This window comes from Aspergillus viridinutans (assembly GCF_018404265.1).
Source record: "Aspergillus viridinutans IFM 47045 DNA, scaffold_5, whole genome shotgun sequence".
Lineage (NCBI taxonomy): Eukaryota > Fungi > Ascomycota > Eurotiomycetes > Eurotiales > Aspergillaceae > Aspergillus > Aspergillus viridinutans.
The window spans coordinates 1614064-1633490 of NW_025091221.1; the positions used below are offsets into that span (position 1 = coordinate 1614064).

Genomic DNA, 19427 nt, shown 5'->3' on the forward strand with positions numbered 1-19427 from the left:
TTCAAGTCGCTTGAGTGAATTCGTGGAGTTTAAATACCAGCGAGGCCGCCTGGCGGGGGAGCCTCGTCCGCTAGGCCCCCATCACAGCCACTTTGAGTCTGCCTTGTCTCTCTCTGCCTATCAAGCGAGCTGGAGACAGAGTTTGACGGAGCAAATCGACCCGTGGTGCTGTCTAGCGTTGGACCGTGATGAGAATCATGGTTATTATTATTGATGAATGGCATAAGCTTAAGCTGCTTATGATGATCAGACGCGTCGCTGGCACGCTGCATGGCCGAAGACTCTATAAGTTGACCTTTCAGAATACTTCATGGTCGCAAAGTCGCGAAACTACTCAAATGAGAAACGCACAACAGCCGGGCATATGCTTTCATATAGAATCCTTTTGAATGTATCAATCAAGACTGGATGGTGTCTTCAGGGCCAGAGATTACCTATGTTGATCTGACTACCTCTTTGGGATAACCCTTCCAGGTCTAACTTCATTGAGGTTAGTCTCTGTCGACACATTGCCCGTTTGGGAACGACACCCACTACCTTACCATGACTTTTCTCTCATCACCAAGTCAATCATCTCTTTAGAACTTAGCAGCCAAAAAAGATCGCAGGCGCAATGTCGTGCTCGGACTCATATCGTCTCCTCGACCTGCATCTCCCGAGGCTTCAGGATGCTACTTCAGGCCTGAAGATGGCGATCAGGTACGCGTCCGAGATCACGGGATCTCTAGACATGACCATCATGCTACCAAATTATCTTAGGGAGAGAGATCCATGCTGGTGGCTTACAGCCCTATGGATGGTATCTGTCATTATCTCACTCATGTCAGGAGTTGAGTGGAGATATCCCTCCTCAACTGTGTGCATCCACAGCGGCTGATTTCAGACTTGGAAAGGATGTGCTGCCTCCGCCTTGCACCTAGACTTGTTGCAGAAACGGAGCACTAGACGTATTTGGGCTCTATAAGATGCGCAAGTGAAATTGGACACGATTGCTGCCATGTCTAAGCCCAACGTGCAAATCTACAGAACCGACTTCTTACTCCACTGATGCGCCTCGCCCTTGTCCTTCCTCTTCTTCTCCTCATACAGCCTCTTGGACAATTGCCGATACAAAAACACATTTCCCCCATGGTACCTGATCCCATGATCCGAGTCCGTAAACCACTGCACCTGCAGCTTCTCCGGCGTCACCCCCGCCCCAACAAGCGTGTCCACCAGCGCCGCCGCATTCTGGAAATGCACATTATCATCCCCCGTCCCATGCTGGATCAGCACCCCGCCACGCACATTCTTGTACCCCGCTACCTTCCGGATCGCACTGGCATTGTACCCTGCCGCGTTGCTCTTCAGCGTCTTCATATACCGCTCCGTGTACATCGAGTCATAGAACCGCCAGTCCGAGACCGGAGCCGTCTGCACACCAAGCGAGAACGCCCCGCTGTCGGTCTCGATGACTTTGCCCGTCAGATAACCACCGTAACTCCACCCCCAGATGGCGATGTGGTCTGCGTCCACAAAGGGGAGCTTGGCGGCCTGCTGCGCGGCGAAGACCTGGTCCGCGGCTTCCAGCTCGCCCAGCCGGCTGGTGACTTGGCACCGGAACGCGCGGCCCTTGTACCCTGTGCCACGGTTGTCGACGGTCCAGGTGATGTACTCGAGCTCGGGGTCTGAGGCGATGTACGCCTTGAAATCGAGGGCTTGCCAGGCTTTGGAGACTTCTTGTGCGCCGGGCCCGCCGTAGGGGGTGAAGAGAACGGGGTACTTCTTCTTTGGGGAGAACTTGACCGGAAGGCGCTGCATGATGTTGAGGGTTTCGCCGCTGGGAAGGTCTAGGTCGAAGTAGGTGATGTTAGGCAGGGTGTATTGTTTCAGAGCGTGGAGCACGGCCGCGTTGCTGGTGATGGTGCGCAGGGGCACGGTAGAATTGATGGCGTAGAGGTCCTGGTAGGGCACGTCGGGCCCGCGGTAGGAGAGGATGTAGTATCCGCCCTGCGATGAGAAGGAGGCGGACCAGACGGCGGAGACGGTGTCGTCGACTAAGGGGGCGATGGCCATTGTCTTCCAGGAGACAGAGTAGAGATGGCGCTCGGTGCTGTGGTGTTTCGTGGAGAGAAAGTAGACCAGCTGGCGCGGCTTGTCGATGCTGAGGATGTCGGTCACTTCCCACTCGCCCTTGGTCAGGGCGATGGGCTCACCGCCGGCAACAGGGAACAGCCAGAGGTGCGCCCAGCCGGACTGGTCGGAGATGTCGATGTAGTACTCCGCCTTGGACTCGCCGATGGGCCCGATATACGCCATTGACAGCAGATTATCTAGCCACCCGTCTGTACCGTCACGTTCATTGATGGTCTTGGTCCTGAGCGAGGCCACATCCACAGCGACGACCTTTTGCCGGTCCTGCACGCGGTTGAACGCGTTGACAGCTACGACGTCATGCGTCTCCGTCAACCACGCCACCTCGCCGATGATCAACTCCTTCGCATCAAACGCATCGATTGGGACAGGCGTCCGCTCGCCGGTGCGGAGCTCCAGCAGGTTCAGTTCCACGGTGGGATTCGTCTGCGACACCTTGGGATACCGCAGCTCCAGCTCGCGCGGGTACGGCGGCGCGATCTCCTCATTGTCCATGTAGTACGGCACGGTGAAGGTCGGGACCCCTGTCTCGTTGAACCGCAGAAAGGCGAGATAAGCGCCGTCCGGCGAGAACCACAGCGCAAACCGGTCGCCCAGGATCTCCTCCTCGTAGATCCAGTCCGGGACGCCATTGAAGAGATCCGGCCCGCCGTCGTTGGTGATCTGGCTGGTCGAGGCATTGGTCCAGACGAAGACATCGTTGCCGCGGACAAAGGCGATGGCGTCGCCGGTGGGACTCCACTGTGCGTACTGGATATCGCCGGACTGCTCCGGAGCGAGGGGCTTCAGATTCATGGACTGCACGTCCTGGATAAAGTAGTCGGCAAAGTACGAGTGGCGGTATTGCTTGGTGTAGTTGGTGGCCCAGAGCACCGAGGAGAGATTGGGATGGATCCAGTAGCTGTAGGCATCCTCTGGCACTTTGTCCGCAGGGACGAGGGTTTGGGTGTGGTTGGTGACGATGCTCTGGATTTTCAGACTGCCATCCTGGTCTTGGTAGACATAGTCTCCATCCTCTGAGGTGGAAATCCACTCGACTGAGATGGCCGAGGGGGAAATGGCTCGCTTGACGACCGTCTCATTGAAGGTCAGTCGTTTCTTGCCGCTTCCAATGGGGGCATATGGGTGACGAGGGACGTCAATGGCGGCAGCGCAGCCGACCAGAAGGAGAATTGACCACTAATTGTGATTGTTAGCCTATGCATTCTCTGGTTTGTATGATAAAGTACATACCTTCATTTTGATTGCGGCTGGCGACACGGCGAGCTACTTGCATGGCTACCCCGACCTTAAATATGGGGGAATGACCCCGCATACCAGAGCCAAGATGATTGTATCATTTTAATCCCGACGGAGAATTCCCAGGAGATAGCTTTTGAGCACGATATCTACCATTCAAATTGTCTGTTCTCGCCTGCCAAGCAAACAATTGTAGACGGAGGATGGCTATCAGCGGAGTAGGCCCTTAGCGCTGTAACCCAAGACTGCGCAGATGGACAACAAGGGATTGACAGGGAAATTGTCGTTATTGATTGGTCTGCAATGTTATTATCGTTATTTGGTCATTTGGGATGTCTTACTCGGCAATTTCCTACATGCTGCAAAGCAAATTGACTTCTTGGCTGGAATGAAGGATTGCCTGGACATTGCGGGACTCAGATCTGCTTCAAGTTCTGCACCATTATTGATATTGTGTAAATCTATTATAATTGTCTTTATTGGAGGTTATAGAATTATGGTGATAGTCAGCGTTGCGCCCAATTCGTACTGTGTCCAACTCAAAGTCTTATACTGATCTACAGGATCAACTCCATATATTGACAATCAAAGGCATTTTTCTTATTAGACTATATCCACCGTGAAGAGAAGCCAGAAGACTATCTCATTTTCACCATAACCACCCATTACGACCTAATTACACATCGAACCAGCATCCTCGACTATATCTACTCATCTCGATCTACCAACACCATTAACATTAGCCGTGACCAGCCACCAAGCACAGACTACATACCGTTCCTACATGACCTTCATCTAGAAAGGCGGCAATACGCCCTTGGGGGCAACCTGATCTGCTTCGCCAAGCGCAGCAACGTTCAACGGACCGTCCACGGTGTGGTCGAGGTTCGCGCCGCCCTCGAGCAAACCGTTGGCGACGTTGTTGGCAACGTTGTTGCCCTGGATGGGGATATCAACGTCGACGGGGACTGTGGTATCTGCGACATTCAGGCCGAGGACACCATTGTTATTGGATTGGGGGCCTGGTCCGTTAGTTGAGTGGGTTACTCTGGGGTATGAGGAGACGTACGGACGACAGGAGGGGCAGCCACGGTCATGCCGGCAACGGCGAGGAGGGAGAGGATGGTAGAGAACTGCATTTTGGAGTTTGGGTTTTGGTTTGGAGCTTGAGAGACGAGAACGTTTGTTGAGTTGAGAGAAGAGTGTTAATGATGATGACGGGAGAAGGCTCGATTGTTCGGGCCTTTTATATATTGGTTGGCAATGGCCGGGCTGTTGATCTTCTATTAGACGAGATGAAACCGTAGGACTTGTTGTTCATATAGATATACAGTAAGGCTCTCTCAACGGACTATGCATGATCTGTTGATCATGCATGGCCCGATGGTGGCGTAGAAGCAAGGAATCTCACATCTGGGTACTACCTTCGTTTCAGCCGATCCTCGACAAAGCTTATTTCAAGCTATCAATGCTCTAGTACTGGGCCTACTGGCTCACTGCACGGGATAAATTATTGCTGGTGCTTTCCTGAAATGCAAGGACAACCGACTCTATGTACATCTCCTCGCATCGTCAATCGTCGTCACTCGCATCCCAACCACACTCTTGCATTCACCATGAGACGAGCCCAAACCTGCTTCGCATCTATCGGGTAATAGCCTTCCTCAAAAAATCCGCCAAGATCAGAATCTCCTCCCCGCTCTTCAACCTCTCCCGATACCGAGGCTCCGTCTTCCAATATACGTAGCCCCGCCGCGTATACCAATCCACATTGCACATCACTGGCGGGTTGTCCGCCCACGTCTCCCACAGCGCAAGTTTCTCAGGCCAGTCCTCGTAGAAATACCGCCTGCTCATCGCATTGACCGTCACAAAGCGGCAGGCCGGACTCCCCCACGGCTCCTGGCTCGCCATCCCCTCGACCAGATCCATGGCTTTTCCACCGAGACCATTACCGCGGTACTCTGGCAGGATAAAAAAGCTCTGGATCGTCATGACGGATTTGTCGGTGCAAGCGAGTTCGGGGTCTGGAGGGTCCGCGTAGGCGTCTAGGGCTATGTGGCCTGCGCGGACAGTGCGTTTCTCATCTGCCTGGTCGTCTGCATCGTCCCTTGGAGGAGATTGGGCGGGAAGTGTGATCCAAAAGAACGATTTCAGGTTCTGGTCTTGCTTCTCGCGCCAGACAAGGATCTTGCTGTCTTCTGCGTCCCAGCCGCATTGGACGCGCTGGGCCTGCAGCTCGGCGTACTCGGTTGGATTATGCAGGTTGATGGGGACCAGGGTGCAGGCCATGGTGGTCCTTGGCTTTGTTTAATTTGGCTTGTTAGTAGGATTATTACTGTGCGTCAAGAGATGTATTCTACGTGACGATTTGGCTTGCTTATTGTCTGCTTACTAGAGTGAGACGCGTATGAGTCATCCGCTTATAGCCGATTTTAGTGTCAGTTCATGGTGATGTTCTATTGGGAATACGAACGGTTCTTGGCGTGTTGGATACTTGAAGAAAATTCATTCCCTTCGTATTTACTCCTTAGTCTACGAAGTGCCCTTGGGATGCCCGTTGCTAGGTTGTAGCCGAAAGCTTGATCCGCAGGACACGTTCTTCTGAATCTATACTCCTACGATCGAGGGCAACGTTCCGAGAGTTTGGCAGACCATTTTGGATGACGGTTCAAAGTAAAGACTCGAATATAAGTTTGAGTCAAGAAAACCAGTGCAATTTTTTCCACTTTTGTTCTCTGCGGTGGCCTCCCGCAGAGGATAATGAATCTGTTCTAAGCCACCGGAATTGTCCTTCCATTAAGGATACCTGCTGGTCCTAGGCCATGCAAAATTCTTAATGATGTGCTTACTACTGCCATAGGTTTGTCCCCCCTGACAAACGGTGCCTGTAGCCTTCCTTCACCACAAAGGAATACGTCACTGGGAAGAGTCCAGAGCCATGAGGGCAATGTCTCCAAAGAATGAAGTGAATGTAGAGCCTCAGAGCAGTGAATGAGGCCTATATTCGCCATCTGGGGTATAAATACAGTGGTCTTTCCCTCTTCTCCTTCTGGTACCTGTGGTTAGGTGGACATCTTGATCTTCCTCAGCGCGTTTTGCCACCATATTTCGTCTACAATGATGCTTCCTACTTGATGATGATGACTTCTACAACATGGGACCAGGTCTAATAGTCCAAGGCACCGTGTTTGCTCTGATCTGCTCCCAGTCCCGCGTCCTCATCTCTTCGATTTGGGCGTGCGACGCGAAAATCTCCTTACAGATATCGGTGCATCGATGAATCCCCGAGATTGTACGGGCAAAGTAGAAGATCAGCCACGGACAGCCTGCAATAACACAGAAGGGTATAGTCCGGAGCCGCAATAATGTAAGCTTCCATCTTTCTATCCACCTTTACCCTGTCTGTCTGCCAGACCTCTAGGATCTGAATGTTCCCTTCTCTTCCCTTCGTCCCTCTCCTCTCATTGTTTTCTCTCTGTATCTCTTGGACCAGATGGTTGCACTCCAATGCCTCCTCTACCCCTATCATTATCAAATATCCTTTCATCAAAATCAAGCAGTCTCCACATCCATATAATTCCTCTCGAGGCCCTCGGATAGTTCTGCTCTGACTTCGGACGAGAGGTCCCGTTCGGAAGGGGAAGACCAAGTAAATGTTGCCTTGATCAAGTCCCTCTCGACATTTCTCAATGAGCTGCAAAAAAGCCAACTCGATTAAAGCCATGCAAAGATCAGGTCGATCAATGACGGATGGCTGCGAAGCAGACATAGTGGCAGTTTTTCCTCCTCTTAATCATACTGCTCCTACTCCAGTCTTCCAATCTTCTAAACTGCTCAAATCTATCATTTCATTATACCTACTAAATAGGGAATACGTTTCTCCGTTGATTGTTTGGTGAAGAGCGGTCTTTATGCTGATGTTTCTGCAGAGCGAAGCGTACAACAAGTTCCTCGAAGGACGCCGTGCCGAGATGGCACACATTCTGTATCCCGATAGCCAGGCTACCGTGGATGACTGGGACGAGTATCGTTCCGCGAAAGCACTCCGTCTAATGCCTGGAGACACTGGGTACGTGGCCTGGGCCGCTGCCCTCCTGTTCTTCATGGACGAAGTCAAGGCGATTAGTACTCGCTTTTATGGTGACATACTATTCAGGTAAGGTTCCCACTCGTGCTTATCTGATATTTGTTATTCTGTTTCCTACCTTCGATCTTTTATTTCCTATCAAACTTCCTATTCTTTCTACTACTTTTTTAACCTGGACCATCTGGCTAACGAATATTATTATAATAGGAAACATGCCTACCTCACCATTCGGGGGCTGCAGTGGCTCCGTTGAAGTCTTCGCGTGTGATACACCTACAGATCCTATCTTGACCCACCCCATACTGGGTGAAGGTCCTACCAGGCAATGACCTATCGATACAAACTAGCAGTCAGCAGATGCTTGAGCAGCCCAAGCCGCGAATGCCCCCAAAGGGAAGCAGCAGTGCTAACCTCTCCCTCAGGTATAAATACTCCCAACTTTTCTCGCTCGTCGCGCCAGACGCCTTGTAGTTCAAGCCTCGATGAATAATCCCCTGGCGAGACTACTTTTTGTGCAGATAGGAGAACTGCTGCAGTCACTTTCTTTGCCTTCTCGTGTTCGTCTCATTCAGTTGCTCGGTTATCAAGCTGCTTCATTCAAACCCAGAACGGTCGTTACTATCCCCAGTCGTGAGGATGCCCTTGCGGCCGCCCAACGCGAAGTCCCTTTCGTTCTCAGTAAGACACAGGAGTCCTTGGTCAAACTGATGGATCCTGAGCGCGAGCTCGAGCGGGCGTCACGTAATGATGTCGATGTTACCAAGGCTATTACTAGTGAAGCTCACCAGAACGCTGTCCTTTTGTATCCGCGGGGCATCGAATGCGAAGATTCTTGTAAGTCCTGTTCGAACGGTGCTGGCACTTTTCGTCATTGCATCTCAGCACCCGAATATATCCACTTATTACACACCGACGGACGGGTTCGTCCTGTTATCTCTGTTCCCCGGGATCCATTATCCATTAAGATTCATCCTCTTTTTTTTCCTTTTACAAAGGTTACACGATGTCATCATCTATCGAACTCGTTGAGGACGAGTATGATCCCGAACAGTGGACAAGAGGATCCAAAGACGGCTATCCCGGAAGATCAAATCACAGCCCAGATGGACCCAGAACTCCCATACATAAGAACCCAAAAGGTCAAAACCAATCGCAGCCAACCGGCCTGTGATCAGCCTGCCAACGCTCAAGATCGAAAGCCAAAGTTCAGCGAAATGAGTCAACAAGCTCTACTTTACAAAGGCATGGATGGAGTTCCAATCGGTACATTCAAACCTGATCATCTCACCGATCCTCACCTACGCCGCCTGGTCTACGCGAGGATGGACGCATACGGCAAACTATACCTGCTCCTGTCAGCATTGGGGACGGATGGTGGCACCTACGTCCATCAGACACAGTCGAAACGGAAGAACTCCCAGGGGGTGGTGTCCTTCTACGACCTCCAACCCTTTAGCGATGTCCCAGCCATTGATATCGCTGATATAGCTGAGTGGGTTTTCAAGCAGCTCAAACGGAGGGGGAGTAACCCAGATCTGGGGGGTCAGTTCTCTGGAGGAGCTGCGAGTATCCGGAAAAAAGCAGGCTAGTGCAGGCATTGGCATGACGGACAGCATCGCGCCCTTTTCGTCGGCGCGTGTGCCAATTGCGTCTGGAACAACAAAACTTCGTCCTGTTCGTGGTAATGCAGAGTGGGATTGCGGTACATCACCCTGCCCATACACTTGGAGACACCAAGCATCTCTTTTCATTAGCACCTGATGCTACAGAGGCAGATGACGTCGCAGCAGCCCCGGGGTCAGCGTGGAGGTTTCCGCCGGAGCCGTGCTGGTGGCCTCGCCCGCCACGTAAGTTGAATTGCTTTGTCGAAACCAGAGACAATCTGCTGACATTATGACGTAGCATCGCAGCCAGCAGTCAGAGACCAGGTCAGCTTGGCATCTTCTGAAGCAGAAACTGAGGAGCCCTTACCCATCCTCAGAAGCCCTTGTGGGATGAGACGATAGTACCGGGCTCAAGCGCTGGAGGCGTCAGCTATCCAGTAATAATAGCACGCGATGCCGAAGATGGACCCCAGATCCTTTGCAGCTGGCAAGGAGAGGAATAGGGTATGAAGCTCCGACTTGCCCCACTGGTTCAAGCAGGTTGTCACTCCTAGCTCGAGCTCCGTTTTGCCATCCGTTCCGGGTGCCCTCGCAGAAAGCGTGCTCGCGACAGGCCATGTGTTTCTGACTGCCTTGCATGTCGCATCCATCCGAGCTGAGCCTGTTGTCGCCCAAGGTCAAGAGAATGCTCCCGCGGGTGCCATTTGTCGCACACCCGTTGCTCTATGCGCAGCACAACCACCTGCAAAAAGCCATTAATGATACTTCCATCCGGGGGAGCACGGTTTCCAGCATATGTCAATGGACTTTCGGTCATTTCCCCGTCCCAAGACCTGATATGATGCGGCCTTTGTGGTAGTGGACAGTGCTGAGTACTGTTCTAATTGCCCTTCCCTGATCCTCTGTCCGCGCTCCATGTGACAGTTAGTCCACGGGCATTTAGCGGGCCTCTACAGAGTTCCCGAACACAATGCACGCGAGGAAAAGCTTCCCGGAGCAGCAAAAGATCAAAAAAAAAAAAAAGGAATATAAAAGCCTGGGTTCGCTGGTGGTCATCCACCTAACTACTAACTGGCTGGCATGTGGCTTCAACAGTGACTACAGGTCAGCCAACCCTTTAGAAAAGTTCAGCTACTGCTAAGACAGGTGAGATAGTAAATAAGACATGCCAATCACATAATATATGCAATGATGCTCTTAGTTATGACTTCTTTGAGTCACACATGCATGAGTAGTCTCCCATAATCACTCATACAGATCTGGTATGTCCGGCTGGTGTGCGTGCAGCAATCAGCAGTCCCATGGACTGCTTCAGCCATCTTCTGCATCTGATTGACCCCAGAGGCACACTATGACCTTCAATCCAAACGAGCTCCGGCCGTGTCGGACGTACCAACACCCGTTACCCAGATCATCGACACCGAGCTCCAACCAGACAAAGTCCGGGATCCTTTGCTCATTACCTCGGAGGTCAATAGGTGTAGATAGAAGGACAAAGAGAGGACACAGCAAGAAGTGGTGAGGACAAAGATTCAACAAGGCACTGTATACTTTGTGATTAGTGATTTGTATAATTCTCCTCCATGCACGTAGACCCTGCTGGATAAAGAGAGTGCATGATTTTATAGACCTAGGCTTATTGATAAGGATACTCCATGGTCCAGCATCTACACCACTGGCGAAATAGATCACGCCAATATCACACCCCATTCGATCCAGATTCACAATGTCGTCTGTCGCAGCTCTAGCTGTTGTTCTTTGGTCGGCGCGACTGGTCCCAATCCTCGTCTTTTTCTAGATTCTATTGTCTCACATAAAGCCGGCCTTTCGCCCTCGTCATGTGCAAAAGCAAAGGAGCGAACCTCAGCGTTGGCCCAGTCCGTTGCTTTACAATATGGATTAGCATGAGCCGGTGGGAAATTAGAGGCCAACAACCCACCATGTGAATTAACAGCGTTCACCCAGTCATCCGTGAGAAAATGCAGAAAACAGCCATGGGAAACCACCACGATCTCCTTTCAGGTCGCTGGCTCAGCCACTGCCGTGCCAGTTGAGCTCGCTCTAAAAGTCTGCCCGCGATTGGGGCCCATTTTCCTTGCTATACATGTGTAGTTTGCTTAGCCTGACCCTAAGCCCACAGATTAAAGGCCGGAAGCGTACCTTGATGTACCAGCCAGGCTCTACCAGAGTAAAATCTACCGGCAGTTTCTCGAACTCAGCCTTGATATCAAGCAGGTCCCTACCAGTGTCACAGATGAGATCACTTGCTTCCTGCACCTCTGGCCAGGCGACAACCTGCAGGCCGCCGTCCCTCACCTGCGAGGGGAAGGCCAACAGCGCGGTCTGAATCGCGCGTCGCAAGGGCGAGGACAGAATCAGTTGAATATTTTCCAATGGGGGGAATCTAGCACCCAGGGCGCGGGCTTGCTCTTCTCCCAAGGGAGTCAGTTCGGGGTCAGGCAAATGGTGGGTGCATGGCTGAGATTGTGGACGCCTTGCGTGTGGCGCACACAGTGAACTATTGGCGACATGCCTCGCGGAACCACTCGAATAGCCTTCCCTCGCTCGGTTTGAAAAGGTGGTAGGCGCAGTCCTCGTTTCCTTCTTCGCTTGGGTTGAGTACTGACCGGCTCAGTGATCGATATCAGTGGAGGGTATAATGGGGCTATATGTATCATGTATGTTCTCGCTCAAACCCGAGAATAGACCAGGTCACCAGGGTCAGGTGATATCACGTGTACTCCGTATGTAAGTTCAGGGGTCATGAACCTTAGCTTCACATCATCACCCACTACCCACTTCCAACGCAAGACTTCTATTTTGTCACTGTACATTGTCAATCATCATTCGGTCTTCTAGATCGTTCCCTTACTGCCCATACCGAGTCATTTTGGAAGCCAGGAACGAGATATTCCTGTTAAAGCACTTCCCGTCTAGCCAATACACAATGTCCGCGCGTCGAAATGGGCCTCCTTCCTCATCATCCACCGCTCCATTGAGCGCATCCAAACCAGTCAATGACAACCTTCTGTACTGGGGTTTGGCGCTTCTGGCGATCAAAGTCCTCAAGCGTATTTGACCCCGAGAAGGGAATGTTCTTATGTTGACTGGTAAACTATGTATCAAATATGGGTGCTATATACATTTATCTAAAGCATCAATAATGCGTTTCATATCACAACATATATCTATCCCAGTACCAAAAGTCTTATATGCATTTACTCATTCTGGGCGGACGTACATCGTGATGGAAAGGATTAAGGGAGATATAATTAGCAATGGCTGGGTAAAACAAAGTGAGAATTCAAAGGCAAAACTTCTTTCATAATTAGCAGAAAAGATCTGTGAGATGTGAGGCCTGCAGCCCCCTGAAGGCATGGGGGTTGCTTCTATTAATAGTGGATCACTTTTTGACTGCCATATTCCAGGCTCTTCCTTACACTTTGGTCCCTTTGATACCACCCAGGACTTCCATCAGCATTTACGCAGGGCAATGGAATTTGATTCAAGACTTGACCCTGAAATTCAGGAACTCATTAAGCAACAGAGCAAGTCTTGGCCTTTGGTGTTTACTCATGGTGATCTTAGTAGTCTCAATATTCTTATTCGCGGAGATGATCTTATTAGTATTATTAATTAGGAAACTGCTGGTTAGTATCCATCATACTGGGAATATACGTCTGCCCACTAAGTCAACCCACAGAACTCTTTTTAGGCTAAGGAGATTGACAAGTTCCTGTAACCAATGCCTGAAGAGCTCGCGATGGAACAGATTTGTTAAAGACACTTTAGAGATATCTAAGTAATTCTAGTTGATAACTTAGAGAATGATCTCCTTCTACTCTATTAAGTCATAGGTTGGAACCTTCTTTATATTAAAGTTGCCCTGGCCATCAAAACAGTGCTGGTCTTTTTTCTACTAATAATAATCCATTGCCTCACTGCGCACCTTTTCCTAATTAATAATGCTTGTACCCAATGCCTTAGGATTAAGCTTAAGCGTCTCTAAGGCCTCCTTTACCCAGAAGACATAGTTCCAGCCTGGTTGGCCTTAGCAAATAGGAGTATTCCGCAAAATATTAACTAGGTGATTTCTATCTGCTACCTTTCTAACCATAATGTAAACAAGCAATATGTTAGTAGGGGTGAGTAGACACTCATACTTCTTAAAGAACTATTTAGAGCCTCCTCCTAATTTTAGCCTCTTCTTTGTGTGGTAGTGGACACCCACGCCATCCTCTGCTTTAACTTTTAGCCCTATAATTAAGGCCCAGTGGTATCTGCTTAGATGGTATATTAGTTCCAGATTATAATAGCATAACACCAAAGAAGTTCTATATAATAGACTCATATGTCTTCCTTGCCTGGCATGGTAGAATTGCCTTTACGTGCATAGAGAGTAACATACAGACGATCTTTATTTGATAGCATTGTGCGGGCGATCTTCACAGGATATAGCTAGATCTAGTGCTAACTAGATTAGATACTGTTCAGAGAACGCTTGAGTGTAATAGATTATTCTCTAAAACTGGCAAAACTAGGCTATAAGTAGGCTAATTCAAGGGCTTTATATCCATGGTCCTTTTCCCAGATGCCTAACTCTTTATCAGGAGTCATAGCCGCTGTCTGCGTGATAAGATGTGATGTAGATTAACTTAGAGTTTATCTGCTAATGTACATCTTCTCTAAGAATAGGATCAAATGAGTGGGCACTTAATCTATGTATCATAGCCAGAACACGCGTTCTAGTCATGGAAGTACAGTATTTCTGTAGTAATGGTGCTTATCCTTTCACATTCATATATAATAAGTGATGGTCTGTTTCAACTTACCACCTACTTTGTGGTCTTAGTGAATTTTGTGCAATAGGCCTGGGCGATGGTCATGAATTTAATTAGCTAATAGGTATAGCTATATGGCTTGATTAGCCACCAGCTCATCTGATATAGCCATTGTCTGTCTGCTCGCACTATACCCATTGGATACTGTAGTGCTTATTGTAATGGTAATTAAGATCATATACCTCCTGAGAGAGCTGTCCTATTCTATTGTAAACTAAAGAACTATCATAAGCTGCGATGAATAGGCTTAGTCCAATGACCCTCACAAAGGTATGATTCCCTGTGGTAGTTTTGAAATCAGGCCTATTTTCTCTTGGATATCATCCTTCCAGAACGCTTCACGTTTCACAGCATTATCATCGCCAAAGCCAGATCCCCTATTAATATAAATTTGAAGCATGGAGAAAATCCTGTCCAGCCTACTTGTATTCTGATCCTATGAATCCAGTAGCCTGACTTTATAGTAACTTAGATAAACCACTCTACCTCAGAGGATACTCCCAACATTTTAAGCCCCTTAACCAGTTCAGTAGTTGTAGATTCTGATTTGTTAAGGCACAGGTATGAGATGCGGACACCCTAGGGCATGGCAATAAATGCCGGGCCATCTCTTGCACAAGCTCTAAGGTTATGGAAACCAAAACCCATTATTCTTCATCCTGCAAGGGCATTCTATGCAATTATAAATCCAGCATCAAATAAATACCCCTGCAATACTGCCTTTGTCACACTGTTATTTGGCGCCTCACGCATGTACTCAAGATACATTGGGTGAAAACTCTTCACCATCACCAATTCATGTTGAGTCCTGGGAAGGCGAAGGACGCTTATATCTGTAGCCTCGAGATCTAAGTATGCTGAGGCACTCGATATCCAATGCCAATGTAGACGCTAGGATGGGTTGATGAGGCAGGGTTGCTTTTCTATAAGTAGTATTCTTATATAAGAATGATTGGCCTAATAAGTCCTAATATTAACTTACCTCCTTAAAGTAGAGTTAAATTTAATAAAACCTTAATAGAAGGTTTATAATAGTATTTTAAATCCTCCAGTAATGATTAGGATAGTTAATGATTACTATTAAATTTAAGCTATACTTCTATATCAAAACAATATAATGTTACAGACATCCCAATAATAAGTAGAGTGTCAAGGTGCAGGCTCGTAAGTAAACAGGTAGCTAACACTCAGGCTGGCTATAGTGATCTATGATCTGATTCGTCTGGCTGTTCTTTTCAGTCTCTCCTGCTCAGAAGACAAGATCAAGCAAAGGCTGTGGAATCATCGCAGAATGAAACTCCCCAATGGACTCCGAACCAAGACCCGCTCTTGACAGATCCTCTGCAATGTAAGCAAGCGGGTCGGACAACATAAGGTAGTAGCAGATCGCGGCTCAGTTTAGGTTGGACAACCAACCGTCGCGGGGACTAGAAATGCCACCAATGGAGGAGATCCATCAGCTTCGTGCGTCCTTTGCTCAACCAGCGAGCCGAAAAGCTACAAATTCAGGAACCCCGCCCTGCACGAGGCCTCAATTCTGATACCCCATCGCGATCGGTGGGATTTTCAAGCCCAAGTTTCGTCATTCCATTGCTACGGCCTGCGCTCATCTCCGAGGATTGGTCATGGCGCCATACAATCAACGTTCTTATTTCCAAAGCTACCCCGACGATGAGGGATATTTCGGTCGGTTTGGCGGTAACCACTATCCACCGGAGCTTCGGCCTGCGCTGGAAGAACTGGCCAGCAGCTATCAGGAGCTTCATCAAACGCCAGAATTTCAGCGCGAACTCAACAAGGTGCGGGTCGGACTTCAAGGGCGGCCGACCCCGATACATTACCTCGAGACTCTTTCAGATCAGGTCGGGGGCGCTCAGATCTACGTTAAGCGAGAGGATTTGAATCACACCGGCGCGCACAAAATCAACCACTGTGTTGGCTTCGCACTTCTCGCCAAGAAAATGGGTAAGAAGAAGCTGATTGCCGAGACCGGGGCCGGCCAGCACGGCGTCGCGCTGGCAACTGCAGCGGCCTATTTTGGCCTTGAATGCGAAGTCCACATGGGGGAGGTGGATATTGCTAAACAGAGTTCGAATGTCGGTCGCATGCAGCTGCTCGGCGCGCGCGTGGTACCGGCAACTACAGGCCAGTCCGCCCTCAAGGAGGCTAGTGATTCCGCATTCAACGCGTATGTAGAGCAGCATGCACACGCGCTCTATGCGATCGGATCGGCTATCGGCCCACATCCCTTCCCAATGATTGTTCGAGGCTTCCAACGTGTAGTTGGCCAAGAAGCCCGCGAGCAATTCCTTTCCATCACGAACGGAAGCTTGCCTGAGCATGTGGTTGCCTGTGTCGCAGGTGGCTCCAATGCGATGGGTCTGTATTCTGGCTTCATTGATTATCCGGGGGTTGTTCTGCACGCAGTGGAGCCTCTTGGCATATCTGATGGACCAGGCCAACACGCAGCGACGCTATCCTATGGAAGTCTGGGAACATTGCATGGTGCTCGATCGGTTGTGCTGCAGAAAGAGGACGGTACGCCTGCTCGTGTCTCCTCGGTGGCATCGGGACTCGCCTACCCCGGCGTTGGCCCGGAGATTGCGATGCTGCATGAAACCGGCCGGCTTTCCATCGCAGCAGTTACCAATGTGGAAGCCGTCAGTACATTTTTCCGCATGGCCAAATTAGAGGGAATTATCCCTGCATTGGAAAGTGCGCATGCTTTGGCGTTTGCAATCCGCTTGGCGACGCAGCGCCCTTCATCCGAACGAATACTAGTCAATCTGTCGGGGCGCGGCGACAAAGATGTCGACTTTGTGCTTGAGAACTATGGATAGTAGCTGCCTAGAACACTACCTTCTTACAACTAGGCTAGCTAGCTCCTTAATACGTGCCTGTAGCTATTAGATTCCAAGGTGGCCTATGAGTCGAACTGCAATCACCTTATAAGCTGGGAGACCTCAAAGGCTGGCTGCCCTGCCATGAAGCGGCCTGGGATCGTCCACTGCCTGAAAAATATAGCTATTGCTGAAACTTTTCCAGTAGGAACACCGTCTTGACTTGTCCACGTCAAACGTATAGTAGACAATAAACTCGCGGCGAAGATTTCTGGGTTCGGTGACTTCAGGCCGCCGCCCTTCGGTGGACGGGGGGAGAATATCTTCAAGTATAGTGTAGATCAGTGGCCGGTGCACGTTGGATATGATTTAATTCTGTACCATTGGACAACAGGCGATCTCCATATGATATTGTTCTGGGACGTATATACAGGTTCTAGGGAATGTATGTACTGCGCTACGAGTCGAGCGCTAGGAAGTGGGTGCAATGCAGGCGGTTGGTAAAACCGACATATAGAGTTTCCACCCTCCATAATGAAGAGGAATTGTCTATTTATAGTTAAGCAGAAATTCATTCAACAGGCTGTCTGCTTGTACCGATATCCATATGCATATGCCAATTCACCCTCGCCAATAGGGCGAGCACTTAACGGCGCCCCTTGGAACTCATAGTGCCCTGGCTTCAATTGCCTGGCTATCTGCGCATCTGTCATTCCCAGCACTATTTTCTGATAGCGATATCTTTCCTCGTCTGTGACTGTGCCCCTTGATCCCTTCGACGTCTTTGAATCCGTCTTCTTCCCGTGTGCTGGATTGGTTGGTGCCGTGTCGGCCGCGGCGGCGCCTTTAGAACCGTCGCTGCAATTACCATCAGCCTGGATCCTTCTTTTTTCTCACCGAGCTGTTCTATTGCGCTTTAACCTCTTATCTTGTTTTGGTTCAGGGGGTTTGCTCTTGTTCTTCTTCGACCTGAATTTGGCCGCAAGCCTTTTCAGGACTTTCATGGCGACACCAAATCAAAGAAATGTGGCGTAAGAGACGGAAGAGGAATGAAATAGGTTGACCCTCTTTTCTGTCTTGGATAATCAACTCAACTGAAACTAAGCGTGTGGGGTGAGCGAGGCTGAGCAAAGGCACTAGCTGAGAAATACGAAGCTTCTACTCCGTATATCCGGATTGGACGAGAGATGATCTGGCGATAGCCCTTAAAAGCGCAGGGATGAAAGGAGGGGAGACAGTCTATAAAGTTCCATCATCTTGGTAGCGCCATGCTTTAAGGAACTAAAGGATTGATTGTTATTTATCATTTCACTATTCTGCCCTAGTACTCTATTTTATATGAAACGAGAGATGCTTTACATAAGAGTTAGAGAATTGAGTATTTAAACGGATGCTATAGGGACTAACCTTATAGTAGACGCACTCGTTTATATTTTAATAAGAACTTAACTCGACAGCTAAATCGCCAGTTTCTTGTAAGGTGGGCTGTTGATTCGCCTCTGATCAGACCCCCAGAGCCATGCACACTCTTTGATTGTCTCTCGAACCCTGATCGCCAACAATTAGTACATATTGAGAGATTTCCTGGACTATCCCCGTAAAAAGGGTGGTTCTGTATTTTCCGATAATGACTAGACCTGTCCAAAGCAAATGTGTATTATTAATGCAGCTGACACCTCAGTGTCGCCCTCCAAAGTTCATCTTATTTCCGTCCACCGACTCCTCTTAGCGGACCGGTTCGCTCGCGTTCATCGAAGCCTTATATTGATATCATCCGCCTTCATTCATCCGGTCTGGCTTACAAATGCCACCCACTACAGTCCTTCATGATTATTATGCGATTCTCGGGATTCCCCAGTCCGCGGACTCGGCTACCATCAGGTCGACATACAAAATATTGGCTTTGGCTAAGCATCCGGATCGACGAAGGAATGAGCCCAAAGCAACAGCCGAATTTCAGCTAGGAAGCCTGACTGCTAGCTTTTCCTCTCTTTTAGAAGCCTGCATCGTCACTGACGCGGTTATACTCAGCTCAACGATGCGTATGAGCAGCTTCATGATGTCGATAAACGTCAAGAATATGACCGAATATATGAATCAACAATACGTCCCCAAAAAGTTAAGAATCAAAACCTAGCAGAACTGGACAGACAGCTTCGAGGACTCAAGGATACGCGCAGGAGCCATGAAATATTGTTATACAACGCAAACAAGGACCTGATTAGACTGAATGTGGAGAGAGACAGTCTAAAAGGAGAGAAAGGACGCATTATGAGAGAAAAGGCTACAGAGGAGACATGGTGGCTCTATATGTGCTCCTTTATGCCAGGCAGAGCGGCGGAATTTACACGACAGAAGCAACGACGAGAGAATATCATGATTAGCATTGTTGGGAAACGTTGCGCGAAGGACTTGGACATCGATCTCAAACTGAAGGAGATTCAATCTCTCAAGGAAACGATCCAATCTTTGCCCTCTGACGAAATTACAATTGAAGCAGAAAGACGAAGGATAGAGCAGAACTGGCGCGAAATGTGTTGCGAACAGGAAATGCTAAGAAGGTTCGCAGAATGGAGAAAGGAAAGAGAACAAGCGGATTGGGCTCAGCGAGCAACCCAGGCAGATTCCACAAGGAAAGTATGGTCATTTCCGTGGATCTAATATTTCGGATTTCTAATAC

General features: G+C 49.3%; 6 protein-coding genes across 6 annotated transcripts; 2 read left to right on the forward strand and 4 right to left on the reverse strand.

The window, feature by feature from the left end:
- Window positions 1-1020: 1020 nt before the first annotated feature.
- dppIV (prolyl dipeptidyl peptidase DppIV) lies at window positions 1021-3372 on the reverse strand (the record flags this gene model as incomplete). The annotated part of the gene is made up of 2 exons (XM_043270666.1): window positions 1021-3312; window positions 3367-3372. 2 exons carry the CDS (start codon window positions 3370-3372, stop codon window positions 1021-1023), a joined length of 2298 nt encoding a protein of 765 aa, XP_043126601.1.
- Window positions 3373-4167: 795 nt separating this feature from the next.
- ScwA lies at window positions 4168-4511 on the reverse strand (the record flags this gene model as incomplete). Its single annotated transcript, XM_043270667.1, has 2 exons — window positions 4168-4394; window positions 4442-4511. The coding sequence occupies 2 exons, from the start codon at window positions 4509-4511 to the stop codon at window positions 4168-4170; spliced, it is 297 nt and encodes a 98-aa protein (XP_043126602.1).
- Window positions 4512-5016: 505 nt separating this feature from the next.
- Window positions 5017-5664, reverse strand: Aspvir_007486 (uncharacterized protein; the record flags this gene model as incomplete). Its single annotated transcript, XM_043270668.1, has 1 exon — window positions 5017-5664. The coding sequence occupies one exon, from the start codon at window positions 5662-5664 to the stop codon at window positions 5017-5019; it is 648 nt and encodes a 215-aa protein (XP_043126603.1).
- A 1622-nt stretch (window positions 5665-7286) lies between these two features.
- Aspvir_007487 (uncharacterized protein) lies at window positions 7287-9051 on the forward strand (the record flags this gene model as incomplete). The annotated part of the gene is given in 4 exon segments (XM_043270669.1): window positions 7287-7531; window positions 8070-8296; window positions 8458-8497; window positions 8514-9051. The coding sequence occupies 4 exon segments, from the start codon at window positions 7287-7289 to the stop codon at window positions 9049-9051; spliced, it is 1050 nt and encodes a 349-aa protein (XP_043126604.1).
- Window positions 9052-15532: 6481 nt separating this feature from the next.
- Aspvir_007488 (tryptophan synthase subunit beta) lies at window positions 15533-16747 on the forward strand (the record flags this gene model as incomplete). Its single annotated transcript, XM_043270670.1, has 1 exon — window positions 15533-16747. One exon carries the CDS (start codon window positions 15533-15535, stop codon window positions 16745-16747), a length of 1215 nt encoding a protein of 404 aa, XP_043126605.1.
- A 575-nt stretch (window positions 16748-17322) lies between these two features.
- Aspvir_007489 (uncharacterized protein) lies at window positions 17323-17751 on the reverse strand (the record flags this gene model as incomplete). Its single annotated transcript, XM_043270671.1, has 2 exons — window positions 17323-17605; window positions 17645-17751. The coding sequence occupies 2 exons, from the start codon at window positions 17749-17751 to the stop codon at window positions 17323-17325; spliced, it is 390 nt and encodes a 129-aa protein (XP_043126606.1).
- Window positions 17752-19427: the final 1676 nt, after the last annotated feature.